This window comes from Salvelinus namaycush, chromosome 40 (assembly GCF_016432855.1).
Source record: "Salvelinus namaycush isolate Seneca chromosome 40, SaNama_1.0, whole genome shotgun sequence".
Lineage (NCBI taxonomy): Eukaryota > Metazoa > Chordata > Actinopteri > Salmoniformes > Salmonidae > Salvelinus > Salvelinus namaycush.
In genome coordinates this window covers 20,653,078-20,673,951 of record NC_052346.1, presented here as the reverse complement: position 1 = coordinate 20,673,951, position 20,874 = coordinate 20,653,078, and the positions used below count along the sequence as shown (strand labels likewise).

Here is a 20,874-nt window from a genome sequence, read left to right as displayed (position 1 = left end):
AGAGGCAGTGGCTCCCAAAAGCTCAACATCTACAAGTGTTACGTTGTAGGAAATACCCCAGACTAGGTCTGACAACAGGCAAATGAACAGATACAAACTAGTCCCTGCTATTCTGGGGTTGCTACATCCCACTGGTTCAGAACTTGAAATGATGAATGATGGATTGTATGTATGTGTGTATGTGTGTATGTGTGTATGTGTGTGTGTGTGTGTGTGTGTGTGTGTGTGTGTGTGTGTGTGTGTGTGTGTGTGTGTGCGCGTTGGTGTGACAGAGTGAGAGAGAGAGAGAGAGAGAGAGAGAGAGAGAGAGAGAGAGAAAGAGAGACAGAGAGACAGAGAGAGAGAGAGAGAGAGAGAGAGAGAGAGAGAGAGAGAGAGAGATGGTGTGCGATGAAACTGCGTCTCTAAATCGCAGTGACGCTAAAGCAAAGCAAAACAGCATTCCTATAGCCTGCTCTGTCAGCCTCCCACATACTGTTCCTCCTGCATCACCATGTAATGTAGGCAGCCTATGTAGGCTATGCCATGTATCGATCACGATGTCTAGCAACAAACGGCTTTACCAAAACCTGATTCCATTCTCCTGACAAATGAGATGTTATGTCTGTGATATAACAGAATGACAGAAGGGAATCTGGATAATAAGCTAGTATAATTGTCATCAGGTTGACTGTAAGCTATGCCTGCCCCTGCCTGTGCAGTCTATGAAAAAAACTCGATCTGCACTGACTGAATAACACCATGTCCATGAAAATGATGATGTGGTGTGATGGTGGAGACAGAACAGAACAACAGCATACTAAACGGGGAAAACACATATAACGATCCAATACTCACTCAGTCAGATCTTTGAAACGGATAAAACGATTCCACCTGCATCATCCTATAACGAAGTGTCGGATGCAGCTAGCCTCAACAGTAGCTATTATTAACCTGCACGGTGTTCCATACTCAGCCTACTGCTGGTTATAGCAGCAACGGCATCCTTCTGACTGGCGTCAGCTTAGACCAATAGAAAGGCGAGAAGGGTCATTCCACCGACACCCTGTTTCTCTTAACCTATGAGGGTAGAGTAAGTGTAAAACATTGTCCAAAAGGCGGGATTTTATTTACGTTCGAGCTGTCTCTCTAGTGACGGTCTGTCCTGCTTTGACAGTGCTGAAAGTCTTAGAGCCATGCAGACTATTTTATCCTATTCTATTCTATTATTTAACTTAGCCTAGTTATTTACTGTTCATAATGCTATGTTATGGTATGATGGTTTCTTCTGTCACCTAATTAGTTTAAATGCAAGTAAAGGTGAAATCAGGAAATAATTGAATATTAAAACCATCTCTAAATTATTTGTCTGTAATTATTTCAAGGCTCATTCTATGGAAAAGAGCTAACAAAGCCCAAAACAGTCTGAAACCATTAAGCTACCTGTGGCATCTCCTTCTATTCTATTCTATTCTATTCTATTCTATTCTATTCTATTCATAATTAATGCTAATGAGCCAAGTAAAAGATGCTATGGGTTTCTATCTATTCGTCGTTCGTTTTATAATAAACTCTGTGACTAAATAGTAGACCTCTCTCTCTCACCCTCTCTCACTCTCACCCTCTCACTCTCTCGGCTAATATAGATCCTTTACCATAGCATATGTTTTTCATAACATTTTCCTATATATTTTGTACATATTTCTATTCAGATTCAAGATTTTGAATATTATATAATTAATTTATATTCCTTCTACTATGCAAAAAAGTACCACCAGTCTATTGTAGTTTCGTTTCATTATAAATATATTTAGTAAATATGGTTAATTTCACAGAAAGATATTCTGTATTTTATAGAATCTATGAATAAATTCCCCTTATTATAAAACCTACAGTGGAAAACATAAATTGCAGCTCGCTGTTGGACATGCGCGTGGTGTAGAGCACGGAATATGGCGGCCTGCATCTGATGGCAAAAGAAGGATCTGACGCGAATACCTTCTCGAAACTGTGAGTACTACATTGTGTGTATTTCATGATAACTTCCAGATATAGTATATGGAATTTTCCCTCTCATCTAGGCCTACTGGTTTGTGTAGGCTATGTACAAACGCTGAGAGAGCAGAGATTAAACGTAAACAATGAGTACTACGCCATGAGCTCGGTGTGTATTTTTCATGGCACATTTTGGCTCTTGTAACATATTCCCTGGACTCTACTGCTGCACAGTGGGCGCTATTGGTGTTTACGATGGTCAATTCCTTTCAGAGAAAGAGATCGTCACAATAATAATACTTGTGGAGATATGATCGAGGCACATGTTCCATTTCTAAATCGTAATATTAGTTCCTAGCTGACATCATTGACAGGAACAGAGAGAATTATGAAAAAGGGAAAAGGAAACGCATCACACGCCGATGTTTTATTTGGTCAATTGATTGCCAACACACGTTAGTATGTTTTTATTTATACTTTACTGTTTTATTTACACTAGGCTTGCCGCATTTCCCCAAAAACTTATTTTCACAGGGTTGTCTTTGAAAAACAATGAGTCAATCAATAGGCTTTTCTTTATCTAACATAATGCTTAACAGTTGCCTATCTATGTACCCATTTTTGCAATATATATTAATGAATTAAATAAGTAGTAACGAAAGATAAACTAAGGGCATATTTTTCTAATTTCTAAACTGCTGTGAGCCTCTTCGGTTAACGCCCACATCTGAGGAGTGCAGCCACTCGATATGGACACGCCCCCTACATTCGTTTTTCTCGGACACCATTCACGTCATGTCATGTTATACAATGTATCAAATAGAGATTTTATGGTGTAACAGCAAGGGTTCTTAAAGGGTAGGTAACATAAACGTAACCACATGTAACATAAGGATTTGCATTAGTGTACACATGAAAAATCACAATGCAAAGTTACACCTTTTTTTGGGAGTATTACATAAAACGGATTAGAATTTCCAAAGAATGCCGAAGTCATGTCGGGAAAGGTTTTTCAAGGGTGTGATGTAATATGGAAGACCCTGCAAGCCAACCTATTCCCTAAAATGTAAACTCCAAAAGGAATAACTTCAAATGTATAACTTCAAATTAAACCAAATCGTTGGCACTCATGACTACTGGTTTCAATTACTTTCAGCCAACTTACAAGCAAATACTTTATGAATTTATTTTTACAAATGAACTTGCAAGGTTGCTAGCCAACTAACCTAACATTAGCCCTACTTGCCTGCTAATATTAGCCCTACCAGCCAGTTGCTATCAACACCTAGCTTACAGCTACATTAAAGTAAACCAAAGTCTTGGAAATATATAACACCATACAACCAGTTATCAATGAATGTTAGCTGTATGCAGCTATCATAGCCAGCAAGCTAACCAGCCAGCTAAAGTTAGCTATTTAGCCAACTAGCTATTAGCCTAGCCAGCCTAGCCAACCACCACGGTTATGGTCGGCAAGCTAGAGCCCTCCTACTAGAGACCAGCTAGAACACAACTAACACATAACTGCAGATTAAAAGCAAAGAGAAAGCAGAGACTTACAGATTGATAGTTGGGGGCCCATCCGATGCAAACACTTATAAAAGAGTGCAGGCTGAGTTAGCTACCGAAGAGAGGAGAGACGGGTGCTTCATCGGGCCGAAATCCAAAATAGATTTCAGATGTCCGTCAGCTAGCGCGCTAGCACTAATCCAAGGTTGGAAAAGTTGCAAAACTCCCGTAGCCTACTTCACAGAGAACATGCCAAAAAGTTGACAAAACAAAAAGGAGAACAGACGAGGTAATACACAATTACAGCAAGCAGGTATGAGTCTTTCTGTCGTTTGGAGCCCACGGCAAGAAGGCACCGGTGCTAGCTTGCTAAAGGGGTCCCACCTAGATAATACAGCCACAGTTGTGGAAAAGTACACAATTGTCATACTTAAGTAAAAATACCTTAATAGAAAATGACTCAAGTGAAAGTCACCCTGTAAAGTACTACTTGAGTAAAAGTCTAAAAGTATTTGGTTTTAAATATACTTAAGTATCAAAAGTAAAAGTATAAATAATTTCAAATTCCTTATATTAAGCAAACTAGACGGCACTATTTCTTCATTTTTTATTTATTTTTACGAATAGCCAGGGGCACACTCCAACACTCTGACATAATTTACAAACAAAGCATGTGTGTTTAGTGAGTCTGCCAGATCAGAGGCAGTAGGGATGACCAGAGATGTTCTCTTGATAGGTGCTTGAATTGGACCATTTTCCTGTCTTGCTAAGCAATATAAATGTAATGAATACCTTTGGGTGTCAGGGAAAATGTATGGAGTAAAAAGTACATTATTTTCTTTAGGAATGTCGTGAAGTAAAGTTGTCAAAAATATAAATAGTAAAGTACAGATAGCCCAAAAAACTACTTAAGCAGTACTTAAGTATTTTTACTTAAGTACATTACACCACTGCACAGCCACAAAGTCAGTGAATAGCATGAGGTGTGGCTAACGTTAGCCAGCTTGGGCTAAATTCGCTAGTATAGAGTAGATCCTCCATATGGCGTTGAGAAATTGTGGGTAGTTTAGAAGTTATCCGGAAATAAGTTAGTAATGTTTTTGTGTTATTACATATTTATTATGTCTGTACTTATAGGTAACCAGATCGGGACTACAACTACGTTACTAAGTCTTTGGCCGTGCTGTGTTCTTACCGTGGTGAGTAAAAACGAATGCTTGCTACCCGTTTAAACTTTTTCACCTCGAGACCCAAATGAGAAATTGATGGTCCTTCTGTGACCCAAATCGTCCTACAACAACCCAAACTAATAATACATAGTGTGTAATAATAGATATACAGTGGCTCGCAGAAGTATACACCCCCTTGGCATTTTTCCTATTTTGTTCCCTTACAACCTGGAATTAAAATAGATTTTTGTATCATTTGATTTACACAACATGCCTACCACTTTGTAGATTAAAAATATTTTTTTATTGTGAAACAAACAAGAAATAAGACAAAAAAACTGAACTTAATGGTGCATTACTATTCACCCCCCCCAAAGTCAATACTTTGTAGAGACACCTTTTGCAGCAATTACAGCTGCAAGTCCCCTGCCGGTATGTCTCTATAAGCTTGGCACATCTAGCCACTGGGATATTTGCCCATTCTTCAAGGCAAAACTGCTCCAGCTCTTTCAAGTTTAATGGGTTCCGCTGGTGTACAGCAATATTTAAGTCATACCACAGATTCTCAATTGGATTGAGGTCTGGGCTTTGACTAGGCCATTCCAAGACATTAAAATATTTCCCCCTAAACCATTTGAGTGTTGCTTTAGCAGTATGCTTAGGTTCATTGTCCTGCTGGAAGGTGAACCTCCGTCCCAGTCTCAAATCTCTGGAAGACTGAAACAGGTTTCTCTCAAGAATTTCCCTGTATTTAGCACCATCCATCGTTCCTTCAATTCTGACCAGTTTCCCAGTCCCTTCCGATGGAAAAACATCCCCACAGCATGATGATGCTGCCACCACCATGCTTCACTGTGGGGATGGTGTTCTCTGGTGATGAGAGGTGTTGGGTTTGCCCCCGACATAGAGTTTTCTTTGATGGCCAAAAAGCTCAATTTTAGTCTCATCTGACCAGAGTACCTTCTTCCATATGTTTGGGGAGTCTCCCACATGCCTTTTGGCAAACACCAAACGTGTTTGCTTATTTTTTTCTTTAAGCAATGGCTTTTTTCTGGCCACTCTTCTGTAAAGCCCAGCTCTGTGGAGTGTACGGCTTAAAGTGGTCAAATCAAATCAAATGTATTTATATAGCCCTTCTTACATCAACTGATATCTCAAAGTGCTGTACAGAAACCCAGCCTAAAACCTAAAATCTGTCCTATGGACAGATACTCCAATGTCCGCGGTGGAGCTTTGCAGCTCCTTCTGGGTTATGTTTGTCTCTTTGTTGCCTCTCTGATTAATGCCCTCCTTGACTGGTCCATGATTTTTGGTGGGCAGCCCACTCTTGACAGGTTTGTTGTGGTGCCATATTCTTTCCATGTTTTATTAACGGATTTAATGGCGCTCCGTGGGATGTTCAAAGTTTTGGATATTTTTTTATAACCCAACCCTGATCTATACTCTCCAACTTTGTCCCTGACCTGTTTGGAGAGCTCCTTGGTCTTCATGGTACTGCTTGTTGGTGGTGCCCCTTGCTTAGTGGTGTTGCAGACTCTGGGGCCTTTCAGAACAGGTGTGTGTGTGTGTGTGTGTGTGTGTGTGTGTGTGTGTGTGTGTGTGTGTGTGTGTGTGTGTGTGTGTGTGTGTGTGTGTGTGTGTGTGTGTGTGTGTGTGTGTGTGTGTGTGTGTGTGTGTGTGTGCGCGCGCGCGTGATACTTAGATTGCACACAGGTGGACTTTATTTAACTAATTATGTGACTTCTGAAGGTAATTGGTTGCACCAGATCTTATTTAGGGGCTTCATAGCAAAGGGGGTGAATACATATGCACACACACCACTTTTCAGTTTTATATATTTTTTGAATCAAGCTATTCTTTTTTTTTTTCACTTCATCAATTTGGACTATTTTGTGTATGTCCATTACATGAAATCCAAATAAAAATCCATTTAAATTACAGGTTGTTAAGCAAACAAAATAGGACAAATGACAAGGTCGATGAATACTTTTGCAAGGCACTGTATTCTCATGACTCACCCCTGACATTCCCAGGGCCCCCTTTGGGACCCTACCCATAGTTTAAGACACCCTATGTTACAGGTTAGTAAACATAGAAGGTTTCCTTCCTATGACAACAAAAACTGAACAGTAGAACAATAATCCCTGAGTGGTGTTTATGTCATAATATTATTCATATTCTAAATCAGAGAAGTGTATATCAGTACTGGTATATGTTGGACTACTGGTATAACCATCCTTTTATACATTATAACCATTTAATATGATGTTATTAAAGTGCCAGTATTATTTAGTATGGTATTGTTACTGTGGTTCCCCCCAAGCTAAGGAACAGTGTCAGATGCTCTCTCTGACCCTCCAAAATGGACATTACACACAGATATTACTGTATATATTATTTAAGTTTAAAACAGGTTGTCAGTGGTCTACTCCTGGGCAGGTCCATTTAAAAAGGACACATGAGCGCCAACATGTGAAGTTCATAGAAGCATGTCAAATGAAAGCTAAGAGTCTATATATATATATATATATATATATATATATATATATATATATATATATATATATATATATATATATATATATATTTTAATTAAGGCATATATACATTCTTCAACCATTTTCCATCCTAAAAATGTGGAATAATCAAAGGCTTTGATTTCTGGTCAAACAGATGGAAAAGGAGTCTTAGAAAATATCTAGCAGGAAAAAGTCCAAAAAAGTATCAGAAATAAACTCAAACACAGTAATGTGGCAGTAAAGACCCCTGCCAACTAATATCAACACCTAGATTTAGTTTGGGAGATTTGCCTTCTGTACGTTTAAGAAACATTGCCTTGTGCCCTTCCCACTGGGCACAGATGTCAGTTCAACGTCTAGTTTTGATTTACATTTGGTTGAGTTGTCAATTCAACTAAACATGTAGGTTCAAAGTTGGGTAAAAAAAGGTCACTTTTTGCAGATCAATCAGTTTTCCACGCTGATTCAACGTCATCATTTAATTCTATTTTTTTTTTTTTAAATGACATGGAAACAATGTTGAGTAAACCAACTTTTGCCCAGTGGGTTATAATTCCGTTACCAAAAACCCACATCTTTAAGATAAAAGTTCACAACGGAATTACCCAACATTCTGTAATGGAATTACTGCAATTGAATCGGCTACAATGGTAAATCATAGTAGTCACAAACCAGTTGTGTCACCTGCTACTGTCATTCCTTCCTCTGGCATAATGTTATGTTAAGCTCATTACTGTCTTCTGCCATCTAGTGGTCAGAGAAAGAGAGTGAAGACCTAGACAACATTTCTCTCTCTCTCCAGTTAATGCCATCTCTCCTGGCTCTTACTGATACCTACCTACTAGGGCTGGGAATTGCCAGGGACCAAAATGCTGTTAACGGATGTAAATCCACTTCACCTACTGTAGTTCAATAACCAACTTAAAAAAATATTTTTTACTCAAGGTGTGATGTCATAGGCACAGCTGACACCCCATTCTTTCTGCAGACATCTTTGAATCTTAATTCGGAGCAGGTATTTAAGAGTTTTGGAAAACGTGGTCGCATAAAAAACTGAGGGAGATTCTACCGTAAGTCTGTTTCATTTTGATGTGAAAAGTTGGAGTCAAAGCGTAATTCCGTTATCGTGGAATTGCCCTCCTCTAGTAATAAGGAAGGAGACCTAACTAAAACACTAGCACTTCCTCTCCTGTTGTAAAGTGGGGACATCTCCTCTAGTAATAAGGAAGGAGACCTAACTAAAACACTAGCACTTCCTCTCCTGTTGTAAAGTGGAGACTTCTCCTCTAGTAATAAGGAGACCTAACTAAAACACTAGCACTTCCTCTCCTGTTGTAAAGTGGGGACATCTCCTCTAGTAATAAGGAGACCTAACTAAAACACTAGCACTTCCTCTCCTGTTGTAAAGTGGAGACATCTCCTCTAGTAATAAGGAGACCTAACTAAAACACTAGCACTTCCTCTCCTGTTGTAAAGTGGAGACTTCTCCTCTAGTAATAAGGAGACCTAACTAAAACACTAGCACTTCCTCTCCTGTTGTAAAGTGGGGACATCTCCTCTAGTAATAAGGAGACCTAACTAAAACACTAGCACTTCCTCTCCTGTTGTAAAGTGGGGACATCTCCACTCCTCTCTGTCCTGGGGGCGTGGCCCTCCTGAATGGAACGCGGCCTCGACCAGTGAGCAGACACACATCGTCTGTCTGTTAATGAGAGGTTCTGGAATCCTTTTCATGTTAGAGTTCTTGACTCCCCCAGACAGACTCCCCCAGATGTACATGGCTTAATGGCCTTTTACAGAGGCTAGGAATCTTTATGGCTGGGGCAAGCTCAATGAGATCCACATCTAAGAAGGGGAGGGAGGAAGGAAGCGAGAGAGGGTGAGGGGCTGGGGAGAGGGACAGAGAGCTCTTACACTGCAAAACCTAAACCTGACATTTTTGTTGGCTCAGGAGAGATGTTGATAGAGAGAGAATTCCTTCTTCTTTTTCCATCACATGGATTTAATTGGGACTTTACTGGTTAGCTGGATGCTTTCTCACCTTGAGTGTCCTCTTTGGTGATTGGTTTCATCTTGCGAATGTAAGATATCCGTAGAACCAGAGTGGTCTAGGCTCCATTGCTCATTGTTACCTACCTAAAACAGCCTTATCTAGTTGGCTGTGTGGACACATTTCCTTTCTATGTGTTGTTGTTTTGTACCTTGCACTGGGACAGTGATTAGATTGGATGTGCACTACATTTGAACAGGTTCTAATTGTTAGACAACACCAGTTATTATTCTGTCTGTCTGTACTGTCTGGAGGCTTCAGTCTTCAGCCTGGGTCATGTTATTATTCTGTCTGGAGGCTTCAGCCTGGGTCATGTTATTATTCTGTCTGTCTGGAGGCTTCAGTCTTCAGCCTGGGTCATGTTATTATTCTGTCTGGAGGCTTCAGCCTGGGTCATGTTATTATTCTGTCTGTCTGGAGGCTTCAACGTGGGGCATGTTATTATTCTGTCTGTCTGGAAGGCTTCAGTCTTCAGCCTGGGTCATGTTATTATTCTGTCTGTCTGGAAGGCTTCAGTCTTCATCCTGGGTCATGTTATTATTCTGTCTGTCTGGAAGGCTTCAGTCTTCAGCCTGGGTCATGTTATTATTCTGTTTGTCTGGAGGCTTCAGTCTTCAGCCTGGGTCATGTTATTATTCTGTCTGTCTGGAAGGCTTCAGTCTTCATCCTGGGTCATGTTATTATTCTGTCTGTCTGGAAGGCTTCAGTCTTCAGCCTGGGTCATGTTATTATTCTGTCTGTCTGGAGGCTTCAGTCTTCATCCTGGGTCATGTTATTATTCTGTCTGTCTGGAGGCTTCAGTCTTCATCCTGGGTCATGTTATTATTCTGTCTGTCTGGAAGGCTTCAGTCTTCATCCTGGGTCATGTTATTATTCTGTCTGTCTGGAGGCTTCAGTCTTCAGCCTGGGTCATGTTATTATTCTGTACTGTCTGGAGGCTTCAGTCTTCAGCCTGGGTCATGTTATTATTCTGTTTGTCTGGAGGCTTCAGTCTTCAGCCTGGGTGATGTTATTATCCTCCCGGGTGGCGCAGTGGTCTAGGGCACTGCATCGCAGTGCTAGCTGCGCCACCAGAGTCTCTGGGTTCGCGCCCAGGCTGGGCTGGGTTCGCGCCCAGGCTCTGTCGCAGCCGGCCGCAACCGGGAGGTCCGTGGGGCGACGCACAATTGGCATAGCGTCGTCCGGGTTAGGGAGGGTTTGGCCGGTAGGGATATCCTTGTCTCAGTATGTAAAATGTAATAAAATGTATGCACTCTACTGTAAGTCGCTCTGGATAAGAGCGTCTGCTAAATGACTAAAATGTAAAATGTAAATGTATTATTCTGTCTGTCTGGAGGCTTCAGTCTTCAGCCTGGGTCATGTTATTATTCTGTCTGTCTGGAGGCTTCAGTCTTCAGCCTGGGTCATGTTATTATTCTGTCTGTCTGGAGGCTTCAACGTGGGGCATGTTATTATTCTGTCTGTCTGGAAGGCTTCAGTCTTCATCCTGGGTCATGTTATTATTCTGTCTGTCTGGAGGCTTCAGTCTTCAGCCTGGGTCATGTTATTATTCTGTCTGTCTGGAGGCTTCAGTCTTCATCCTGGGTCATGTTATTATTCAGTCTTCATCCTGGGTCATGTTATTATCCAGTCTTCATCCTGGGTCATGTTATTATTCAGTCTTCATCCTGGGTCATGTTATTATTCAGTCTTCATCCTGGGTCATGTTATTTTTCAGTCTTCATCCTGGGTCATGTTATTATTCTGTCTTCATCCTGGGTCATGTTATTATTCAGTCTTCATCCTGGGTCATGTTATTATTCAGTCTTCATCCTGGGTCATGTTATTATTCAGTCTTCAGTCTGGGTCATGTTATTATCCAGTCTTCATCCTGGGTCATGTTATTATTCTGTCTTCATCCTGGGTCATGTTATTATTCTGTCTTCATCCTGGGTCATGTTATTTTTCAGTCTTCATCCTGGGTCATGTTATTATTCTGTCTTCATCCTGGGTCATGTTATTATCCAGTCTTCATCCTGGGTCATGTTATTATTCAGTCTTCAGTCTGGGTCATGTTATTATCCAGTCTTCATCCTGGGTCATGTTATTATTCAGTCTTCAGTCTGGGTCATGTTATTATCCAGTCTTCAGTCTGGGTCATGTTATTATCCAGTCTTCATCCTGGGTCATGTTATTATCCAGTCTTCATCCTGGGTCATGTTATTATCCAGTCTTCATCCTGGGTCATGTTATTATTCTGTCTGGAGGCTCCAGTCTTCATCCTGGGTCATGTTATTATCCAGTCTTCATCCTGGGTCATGTTATTATCCAGTCTTCATCCTGGGTCATGTTATTATCCAGTCTTCATCCTGGGTCATGTTATTATTCTGTCTGGAGGCTCCAGTCTTCATCCTGGGTCATGTTATTATCCAGTCTTCATCCTGGGTCATGTTATTATTCAGTCTTCATCCTGGGTCATGTTATTATTCTGTCTGGAGGCTCCAGTCTTCATCATGGGTCATGTTATTATCCAGTCTTCATCCTGGGTCATGTTATTATCCAGTCTTCAGCCTGGATCATGTTATTATTCAGTCTGTCTGGAGGCTCCAGTCTTCAGCCTGGGTCATGTTATTATTCTGTCTGTCTGGAGGCGTCAGTCTTCATCCTGGGTCATGTTATTATTCTGTCTGTCTGGAGGCTCCAGTCTTCAGCCTGGATCATGTTATTATTCTGTCTGTCTGGAGGCTCCAGTCTTCAGCCTGGATCATGTTATTATTCTGTCTGTCTGGAGGCTCCAGTCTTCAGCCTGGGTCATGTTATTATTCTGTCTTCATCCTGGGTCATGTTATTATTCAGTCTTCATCCTGGGTCATGTTATTATTCAGTCTGTCTGGAGACTTCAGTCTTCATCCTGGGTCATGTTATTATTCTGTCTGGAGGCTCCAGTCTTCATCCTGGGTCATGTTATTATTCTGTCTGGAGACTTCAGTCTTCATCCTGGGTCATGTTATTATTCTGTCTGGAGACTTCAGTCTTCATCCTGGGTCATGTTATTATTCTGTCTGGAGGCTCCAGTCTTCATCCTGGGTCATGTTATTATTCTGTCTGGAGGCTCCAGTCTTCATCCTGGGTCATGTTATTATTTCTATGCATTGAACGGATTTTCCTTTTGTCGACCTCCTTTCACTACTCTGGACGTGACTAAAAACCGCACCTTTCACTACTCTGGACGTGACTAAAAACCGCACCTTTCACTACTCTGGACGTGACTAAAAACCGCACCTTTCATGTCGGTAAAAGTTGTTTAAGGTGTCCTAACTCCTCTGTATGGGCTAGTACAAGAGCATGGACTCCAGTATTACTGTACTTTGGATAAAAGTGTCTGCTACATGGCGTATATTACTGTACCGTCCACAGCCATGACAGCTGTGGAGAGCTCCAAGTACTCTTTGATGTTCAGAAGCCTGCATGGTCCGGAGGCCCAGTAAATTATTACACTGTCTGTCAGTGATGAAATCCACTTCTGCTTTTCATTCCCTCAGAATGCGTTCCTCGTGATTAACACTGATCCTTTTCCTTCTGTGTCCTGTTCCCAGCTTCTGCTGCTTTAGTTGCTGTGGCAATGAAGATGATCAAAAAATTCCCCTCCATGTCAGTTGTTGCTGTTAGATATTTCTCCAGTAGATGTTTCTTTGTGTGTACTCTTGCTGAAACAAGCTGTGGATATAGATTTTGCCTGCTGTACCAACCTAGAAAGAGGGCCCCGCCTAACTCTACTTGTATCCCTTGTTTAAAATGTATCTTGACCTCAATGGAACTTGGTTAAATAAAGGTTAAGAAAACATGCATTGGGATTTCCTGGTTAAATACAGGTTAACAAATAAATGTCTCTCTCTGTGTATCTGCTCTAGGGGCTCAGCACCGCGTCGGTAGTGGCACATTGACCAGTCTGGGGTCCCCTCACCTGGCACCTGGTGGTACCATCGGTCAAAATGGGCCGAACACCTCAGAAAGGTCATCACTTTTTTAATGCTTTGTGTTGAATTGGTTCTATTATTTTCTACTCTAAAGTGTTTAAATGAGGTGTTGAACTGTCTCCTTTTCAGAGCCAAAAGAAGAGAGGAGGGAGAAACCTGAGAGAAGTAACCCCTCTCCAGGAACCGGTCCCCCCTCTCTGGATAAATCTAATGGTATTAAACATGTCCTACAATGTTCTTCTCTGTCACAATATAGTGTAACCTAAGATTGTCAGATAGTATGAACTATGACCTTTTGTTTTGCCAGAACCCTTCAGTTGGGAGGAGTACCTTAAGGAAACGTCATCCACAGCCGCTTCTCCCAGCTGTTTCAGACAGGTAGATATGACCCAGTAACTACAACACTATGGGCTGCTTTAGGAAGTGCTTTTTGACTTGTGTCCAATCCCAAATCAACCCCTAACCCCCCCATGCATTCCTAGATCTGAGAGGATTAGAAAAGGTGTCAACAATTTGGTAACATTAGGTTTAGATAAAACTCTGCCTAACATAACATTAGGTTTAGATAAAACTCTGCCCAACATAACATTAGGTTTAGATAGGGAAAGGGGGATACCTAGTTAGTTGTACAACTGAATGCATTCAACTGAAACGTGTCATTTAACCCGACCCCTCTGAATCAGAGAGGTGTGGAGGGCTGTCTTAATCAACATCCACGTCTTCACGGGCCGGGGAACAGTGGGTTAACTTCCTTGTTCAGGGACAGAACGACAGATTTTTTATTTATTTTGGTTACTGGCCCAACGCTCTAACCACTAGGCTACCTGTCGCCCCATTATAAGCAAATCATTCCATTAATGACTGATCCATTGTCCTCCTGTCTCCCCCAGTCCCGTTTCCCTCCCAGTAATGACTTCAAGGCTGGTATGAAGCTGGAAGCCCACGACCCTCGGAACAACACGTCCATCTGCATCGCCACGGTGATGGGTATGATGGGTACGCGCCTGCGTCTCCGTCTGGACGGGAGTGACAACACCAACGATTTCTGGAGACTGGTGGACTCCTCAGACATTCAGCCTATAGGGACCTGTGAGAGGACAGGAGACATGCTGCAGCCACCTCTGGGTAAGGCTACATAGAGAGATATGACATGTTATAAGACTTTATAAAGGTTTATTATACATCCAGCCTATAGGGACCTGTGAGAGGACAGGAGACATGCTGCAGCCACCTCTGGGTAAGGCTACATAGAGAGATATGACATGTTATAAGACTTTAGAAAAGTTTATTATACATCCAGCCTATACGGACCTGTGAGAGGAAAGGAGACATGCTGCAACTGCTGCTGGGTAAAGGCTGCACTATATCCTGAAATGTGCAGCATAGAAATAACATATTATAACATATAACGTTATAACATATTATAACATAACACATAACATATTATAGCATATAACATATTATAGCATATACCATGTTATAATATAACATCCCATATAACATATCATATAACATATTATAACATAACATATTATAACATATTATAACATATCATATAACATTATAACATATCATATAAGATTATAACATTACATATTATAACATATCATATAACATATTATAACATACCGTATAGCATATTATAACATATTATAACATATCATATAACACATAACATATAACTATTATAACATAACATATTATAACATAACATATTATAACATAACATATCATATAACATTATAACATATCATATAAGATTATAACATTACATATTATAACATATCATATAACATATTATAACATAACACATAACATATTATAACAACATATAGCATATTATAACATATTATAGCATAACATATTATAGCATAACATATCATATAGCATATTATATAATATTATAACATAAAAACAAAGAGTTGCACACTCTATATGTATAACCTCACAGTAATTTATTGGGTAAAAAATGTATTACTGTGAGGTTATACATACAGTTGAAGTTGGAAATTTACATACACCTTAGCCAAATACATTTAAACTCAGTTTTTCACAATTCCTGAAATTTAATCCCAGTAAGAATTCCCTGTCTTAGGTCAGTTAGGATCACCACTTTATTTTAAGAATGTGAAATGTCAGAATAATAGTAGAGAGAATTATTTATTTCAGCTTTTATTTCTTTCATCACATTCCCAGTGGGTCAGAAGTTCACATACACTCAATTAGTATTTGGTAGCATTGCCTTTAAATTGTTTAACTTGGGTCAAATGTTTCGGGTAGCCTTCCGCAAGCTTCCCACAATAAGTTGGGTGAATTTTGGCCCATTCCTCCTGACAGAGCTGGTGTAACTGAGTCAGGTTTGTAGGCCTCCTTGCTCGCACACGCTTTTTCAAGTCTGCCCACAAATGTTCTATAGGATTGAGGTCAGGGCCTTGTGATTGCCACTCCAATACCTTGACTTTGTTGTCCTTAAGCCATTTTGCCACAACTTTGGAAGTATGCTTGGGGTCATTGTCCATTTGGAAGACCCATTTGCGACCAAGCTTTAACTTCCTGACTGATGTATTGATGTTGCTTCAATATATCCACATAATTTTCCTCCCTCATGATGCCATCTATTTTGTGAAGTGCACTTCTGCAGTAAAGCACCCCCACAACATGACGCTGCCACCCCCATGCTTCACGGTTTGGATGGTGTTCTTCGGCTTGCAAGCGTCCCCCTTTTTCCTCCAAACATAACAATGGTCATCATGGCCAAACAGTTCTATTTTTGTTTCATCAGACCAGAGGACTATTCCCCAAAAAGTACGATCTTTGTCCCCATGTGCAGTTGCAAACCCTAGTCTGTCTTTTTTATGGAGGTTTTGGAGCAGTGGCTTCTTCCTTGCTGAGCGGCCTTTCAGGTTATGTTGATATAGGACTCGTTTCACTGTGGATATAGATACTTTTGTACCTGTTTCCTCCAGCATCTTCACAAGGTCCTTTGCTGTTGTTCTGGGATTGATTTGCACTTTTTGCACCAAAGTACGTTCATCTCTAGGAGACAGAACACGTCTTCTTCCTGAGTGGTATGATGACTACGTGGTCCCATGGTGTTTATACTTGCGTACTATTGTTTGTACAGATGAACAAGGTACCTTCAGGCGTTTGGAAATTGCTCCCAAGGATGAACCAGACTTGTGGAGGTCTACACTTTCTTTTCTGAGGTCTTGGCTGATTTCTTTTGATTTTCCCATGATGTCAAGCAAAGAGGCACTGAGTTTGAAGGTAGGCCTTGAAATACATCCACAGGTACACCTCCAATTGACACAAATTATGTCAATTAGCCTATCAGAAGCTTCTAAAGCCATGACATAATTTTGTGGAATTTTCCAAGCTGTTTAAAGGCACAGTCAGCTTAGTGTATGTAAATTTCTGACCCACTGGAATTGTGATACAGTGAAATAATCTGTCTGTAAACAATTGTTGGAAAAATTACTTATGTTATGCACAAAGTAGATGTCCTAACCGACTTGCCAAAACTATAGTTTGTTAACACGAAATTTGTGAAGTGGTTGAAAAACGGGTTTTAATGACTCCAACCAAAGTGTATGTAAACTTCCGACTTCAACTGTATATGGATTGTGCCACTCTCTTTGTATTTATAGTTTACAGTTTATTCACCGTTAGTCAGCACCTCGACACTAAATAATGTTCTCTGGGTCTGCGCCAGCTCATGCTTTTTATTTAACATATTATAGCATAACACATTATAACACATTATAACAACATATTATAGCATAACACATTATAGCATAACATATTGTAACAACATATTATAGCATAACACATTATAGCATAACACATTATAGCATAACACATTATAGCATAACACATTGTAACACATTATAACAACATATTATAGCATAACACATTATAACACACTATAACAACATATTGTAGCATAACACATTATAACAACATATTATAGCATAACACATTATAACACATTATAGTATATTATAGCATAACACATTATAACACATTATAGTATATTATAGCATAACACATTATAACAACATATTATAGGATAACACATTATAATACATTATAGCATAACACATTATAACAATATATTATAGCATAACACATTATAGCATAACACATTATAGCATAACATATTATAGCATAACACATTATAGCATAACACATTATAGCATAACATATTATAGCATAACACATTATAGAATAACACATTATAGCATAACATATTATAGCATAACATATTATAGCATAACACATTATAGAATAACACATTATAGCATAACACATTATAGAATAACATATTCTAGCATAACATATTATAGCATAACACATTATAGAATAACATATTCTAGCATAACATATTATAGCATAACACATTATAGAATAACACATTATAGCATAACACATTATAGCATAACATATTATAGCATAACACATTATAGCATAACACATTATAGCATAACATATTCTAGCATAACACATTATAGCATAACACATTATAGCATAACACATTATAGCATAACACATTATAGCATAACACATTATAGCATAACACATTATAGAATAACATATTCTAGCATAACATATTATAGCATAACACATTATAGAATAACACATTATAGCATAACATATTATAGCATAACACATTCTAGCATAACACATTATAGCATAACACATTATAGCATAACATATTCTAGCATAACACATTATAGCATAACACATTATAGCATAACATATTGTAACAACACATTATAGCATAACATATTATAGCATAACACATTATAGCATAACATATTATAGCATAACACATTATAGCATAACACACTATAGCATAACACATTATAGCATATTATAGCATAACACATTATAGAATAACACATTATAGCATAACATATTCTAGCATAACACATTATAGCATAACACATTATAGCATAACATATTGTAACAACATATTATAGAATAACACATTATAGCATAACACATTATAGCATAACATATTCTAGCATAACATATTATAGCATAACACATTATAGAATAACACATTATAGAATAACACATTATAGCATAACACATTATAGCATAACACATTATAGAATAACACATTATAGCATAACACATTATAGAATAACATATTATAGCGTAACATATTATAGCATAACATATTATAGCATAACAGATTATAGAATAACACATTATAGCATAACACATTATAGCATAACATATTCTAGCATAACATATTATAGCATAACACATTATAGAATAACACATTATAGAATAACATATTCTAGCATAACATATTATAGCATAACATATTATAGAATAACACATTATAGCATAACACATTATAGCATAACATATTATAGCGTAACACATTATAGAATAACACATTATAGCATAACACATTATAGAATAACACATTATAGAATAACACATTATAGAATAACACATTATAGCATAACACATTATAGAATAACACATTATAGCATAACACATTATAGAGTAACACATTATAGAGTAACACATTATAGCGTAACACATTATAGAATAACACATTATAGCATAACACATTATAGCATAACATATTGTAACAACATATTCTAGCATAACACATTATAGCATAACACATTATAGCACAACATATTATAGCATAACACATTATAGCATAACACATTATAGCATAACATATTCTAGCATAACATATTGTAACAACATATTCTAGCATAACACATTATAGCATAACATATTATAGAATAACATATTGTAACATATTATAGCGTAACACATTATAGAATAACATATTGTAACATATTATAGCGTAACACATTATAGCATAACATATTGTAACATATTATAGCGTAACACATTATAGCATAACATATTGTAACATATTATAGCATAACACATTATAGCATAACACATTATAGCATAACATATTATAGCATAACACATTATAGCATAACACATTATAGAATAACACATTATAGCATAACACATTATAGAATAACATATTGTAACACATTATAGCATAACACATTATAACAACATATTATAGCATAACACATTATAGAATAACATATTGTAACACATTATAACATAACACATTATAGAATAACATATTATAGCATAACACGTTATAGCATAACACATTATAGCATAACACATTATAGCATAACATATTATAGCATAACACATTATAGCATAACATATTATAGCATAACACATTATAGAATAACATATTGTAACATATTATAGCATAACACATTATAGCATAACACATTATAGCATAACACATTATAGCATAACACATTATAGCATAACATATTATAGCATAACACATTATAGCATAACACATTATAGCATAACACATTATAGCATAACACATTATAGCATAACATATTATAGCATAACATATTATAGCATAACATATTATAGCGTAACATATTATAACATAAACTCAACGAAAAAGAAACGTCTTCTCACTGTCAACTGCGTTTATTTTCAGCAAACGTAACATGTGTAAATATTTGTATGAACATAATAAGATTCAACAACTGAGACATAAACTGAACAAGTTCCACAGACATGTGACTAACAGAAATGGAATAATGTGTCCCTGAACAAAGGGGGGGTCAAAATCAAAAGTAACAGTCAGTATCTGGTGTGGCCCCCAGCTGCATTAAGTACTGCAGTGCATCTCCTCCTCATGGACTGCACCAGATTAGCCAGTTCTTGCTGTGAGATGTTACCCCACTCTTCCACCAAGGCACCTGCAAGTTCCCGGACATTTCTGGGGGGAATGGCCCTGGCCCTCACCCTCTAATCCAACAGGTCCCAGACGTGCTTAATGGAATTGAGATCCGGGCTCTTCGCTGGCCATGGTAGAACACTGACATTCCTGTCTTGCAGGAAATCACACACAGAATGAGGAGAATGGCTGGTGGCATTGTCATGCTGGAGGGTCATGTCAGGATGAGCCTGCAGGAAGGGTACCACATGAGGGAGGAGGATGTGTTCCCTGTAATGCACAGCGTTGAGATTGCCAGCAATGACAACAAGCTCAGTTCGATGATGCCGTGACACACCACCCCAGACCATGACGGACCCTCCACCTCCAAATCGATCCCACTCCAGAGTACAGGTCTCAGTGAATCGCTCATTCCTTCGACGATAAACGTGAATCCGACCATCACCCCTGGTGAGACAAAACCCTGACTCGTCAGTGAAGAGCACTTTTTGCCGGTACTGTCTGGTCCAGCGACGGTGGGTTTGTGCCCATAGGCAACGTTGTTGCCGGTGATGTCTGGTGAGGACCTGCCTTACAACAGGCCTACACGCCCTCAGTCCAGCCTCTCTCAGCCTATTGCGGACAGTCTGAGCACTGATGGAGGGATTGTGCGTTCCTGGTGTAACTCGGGCAGTTGTTGTTGCCATCCTGTACCTGTCCCGCAGGTGTGATGTTCGGATGTACCGATCCTGTGCAGGTGTTGTTACACGTGGTCTGCCACTGCGAGGACGATCAGCTGTCCATCCTGTCTCCCTGTAGGCGTCTCACAGTACGGACATTGCAATTTATGGCCCTGGCCACATCTGCAGTCCTCATGCCTCCTTGCAGCATGCCTAAGGCACGTTCACGCAGATGAGCATGGACCCTGGGCATCTTTCTTTTGGTGTTT

At 39.0% G+C, this 20,874-nt stretch overlaps 2 protein-coding genes across 7 annotated transcripts in view; one reads left to right on the top strand and one right to left on the bottom strand.

Moving 5' to 3' along the window:
* LOC120033568 (cyclin-dependent kinase-like 5) overlaps positions 1–951 on the bottom strand; it is an 84,738-nt gene extending 83,787 nt beyond the window's left edge. For all 3 annotated transcript variants that reach the window (XM_038979968.1, XM_038979969.1, XM_038979970.1), the window contains exon 1: positions 838–951. The gene's annotated coding sequence lies outside the window, so the exon portion shown is untranslated. The remainder of the gene's footprint in view (positions 1–837) is intronic.
* Positions 952–1,907: 956 nt separating this feature from the next.
* scml2 (Scm polycomb group protein like 2) overlaps positions 1,908–20,874 on the top strand; it is a 69,292-nt gene continuing 50,325 nt past the window's right edge. For 2 of the 4 annotated variants that reach the window (XM_038979748.1, XM_038979746.1), the window contains exons 1-6: positions 1,908–1,989; positions 4,621–4,682; positions 13,112–13,214; positions 13,307–13,390; positions 13,485–13,555; positions 14,068–14,302. In XM_038979748.1, coding sequence (XP_038835676.1) covers positions 13,193–13,214; positions 13,307–13,390; positions 13,485–13,555; positions 14,068–14,302 — 412 coding nt within the window. In that variant the 5' untranslated portion in view covers positions 1,908–1,989; positions 4,621–4,682; positions 13,112–13,192. Of the gene's footprint in view, positions 1,990–4,620; positions 4,683–13,111; positions 13,215–13,306; positions 13,391–13,484; positions 13,556–14,067; positions 14,303–14,363; positions 14,415–20,874 lie in introns of those variants that run through there. The other 2 variants (XM_038979747.1, XM_038979749.1) reach the window with 2 other exon arrangements.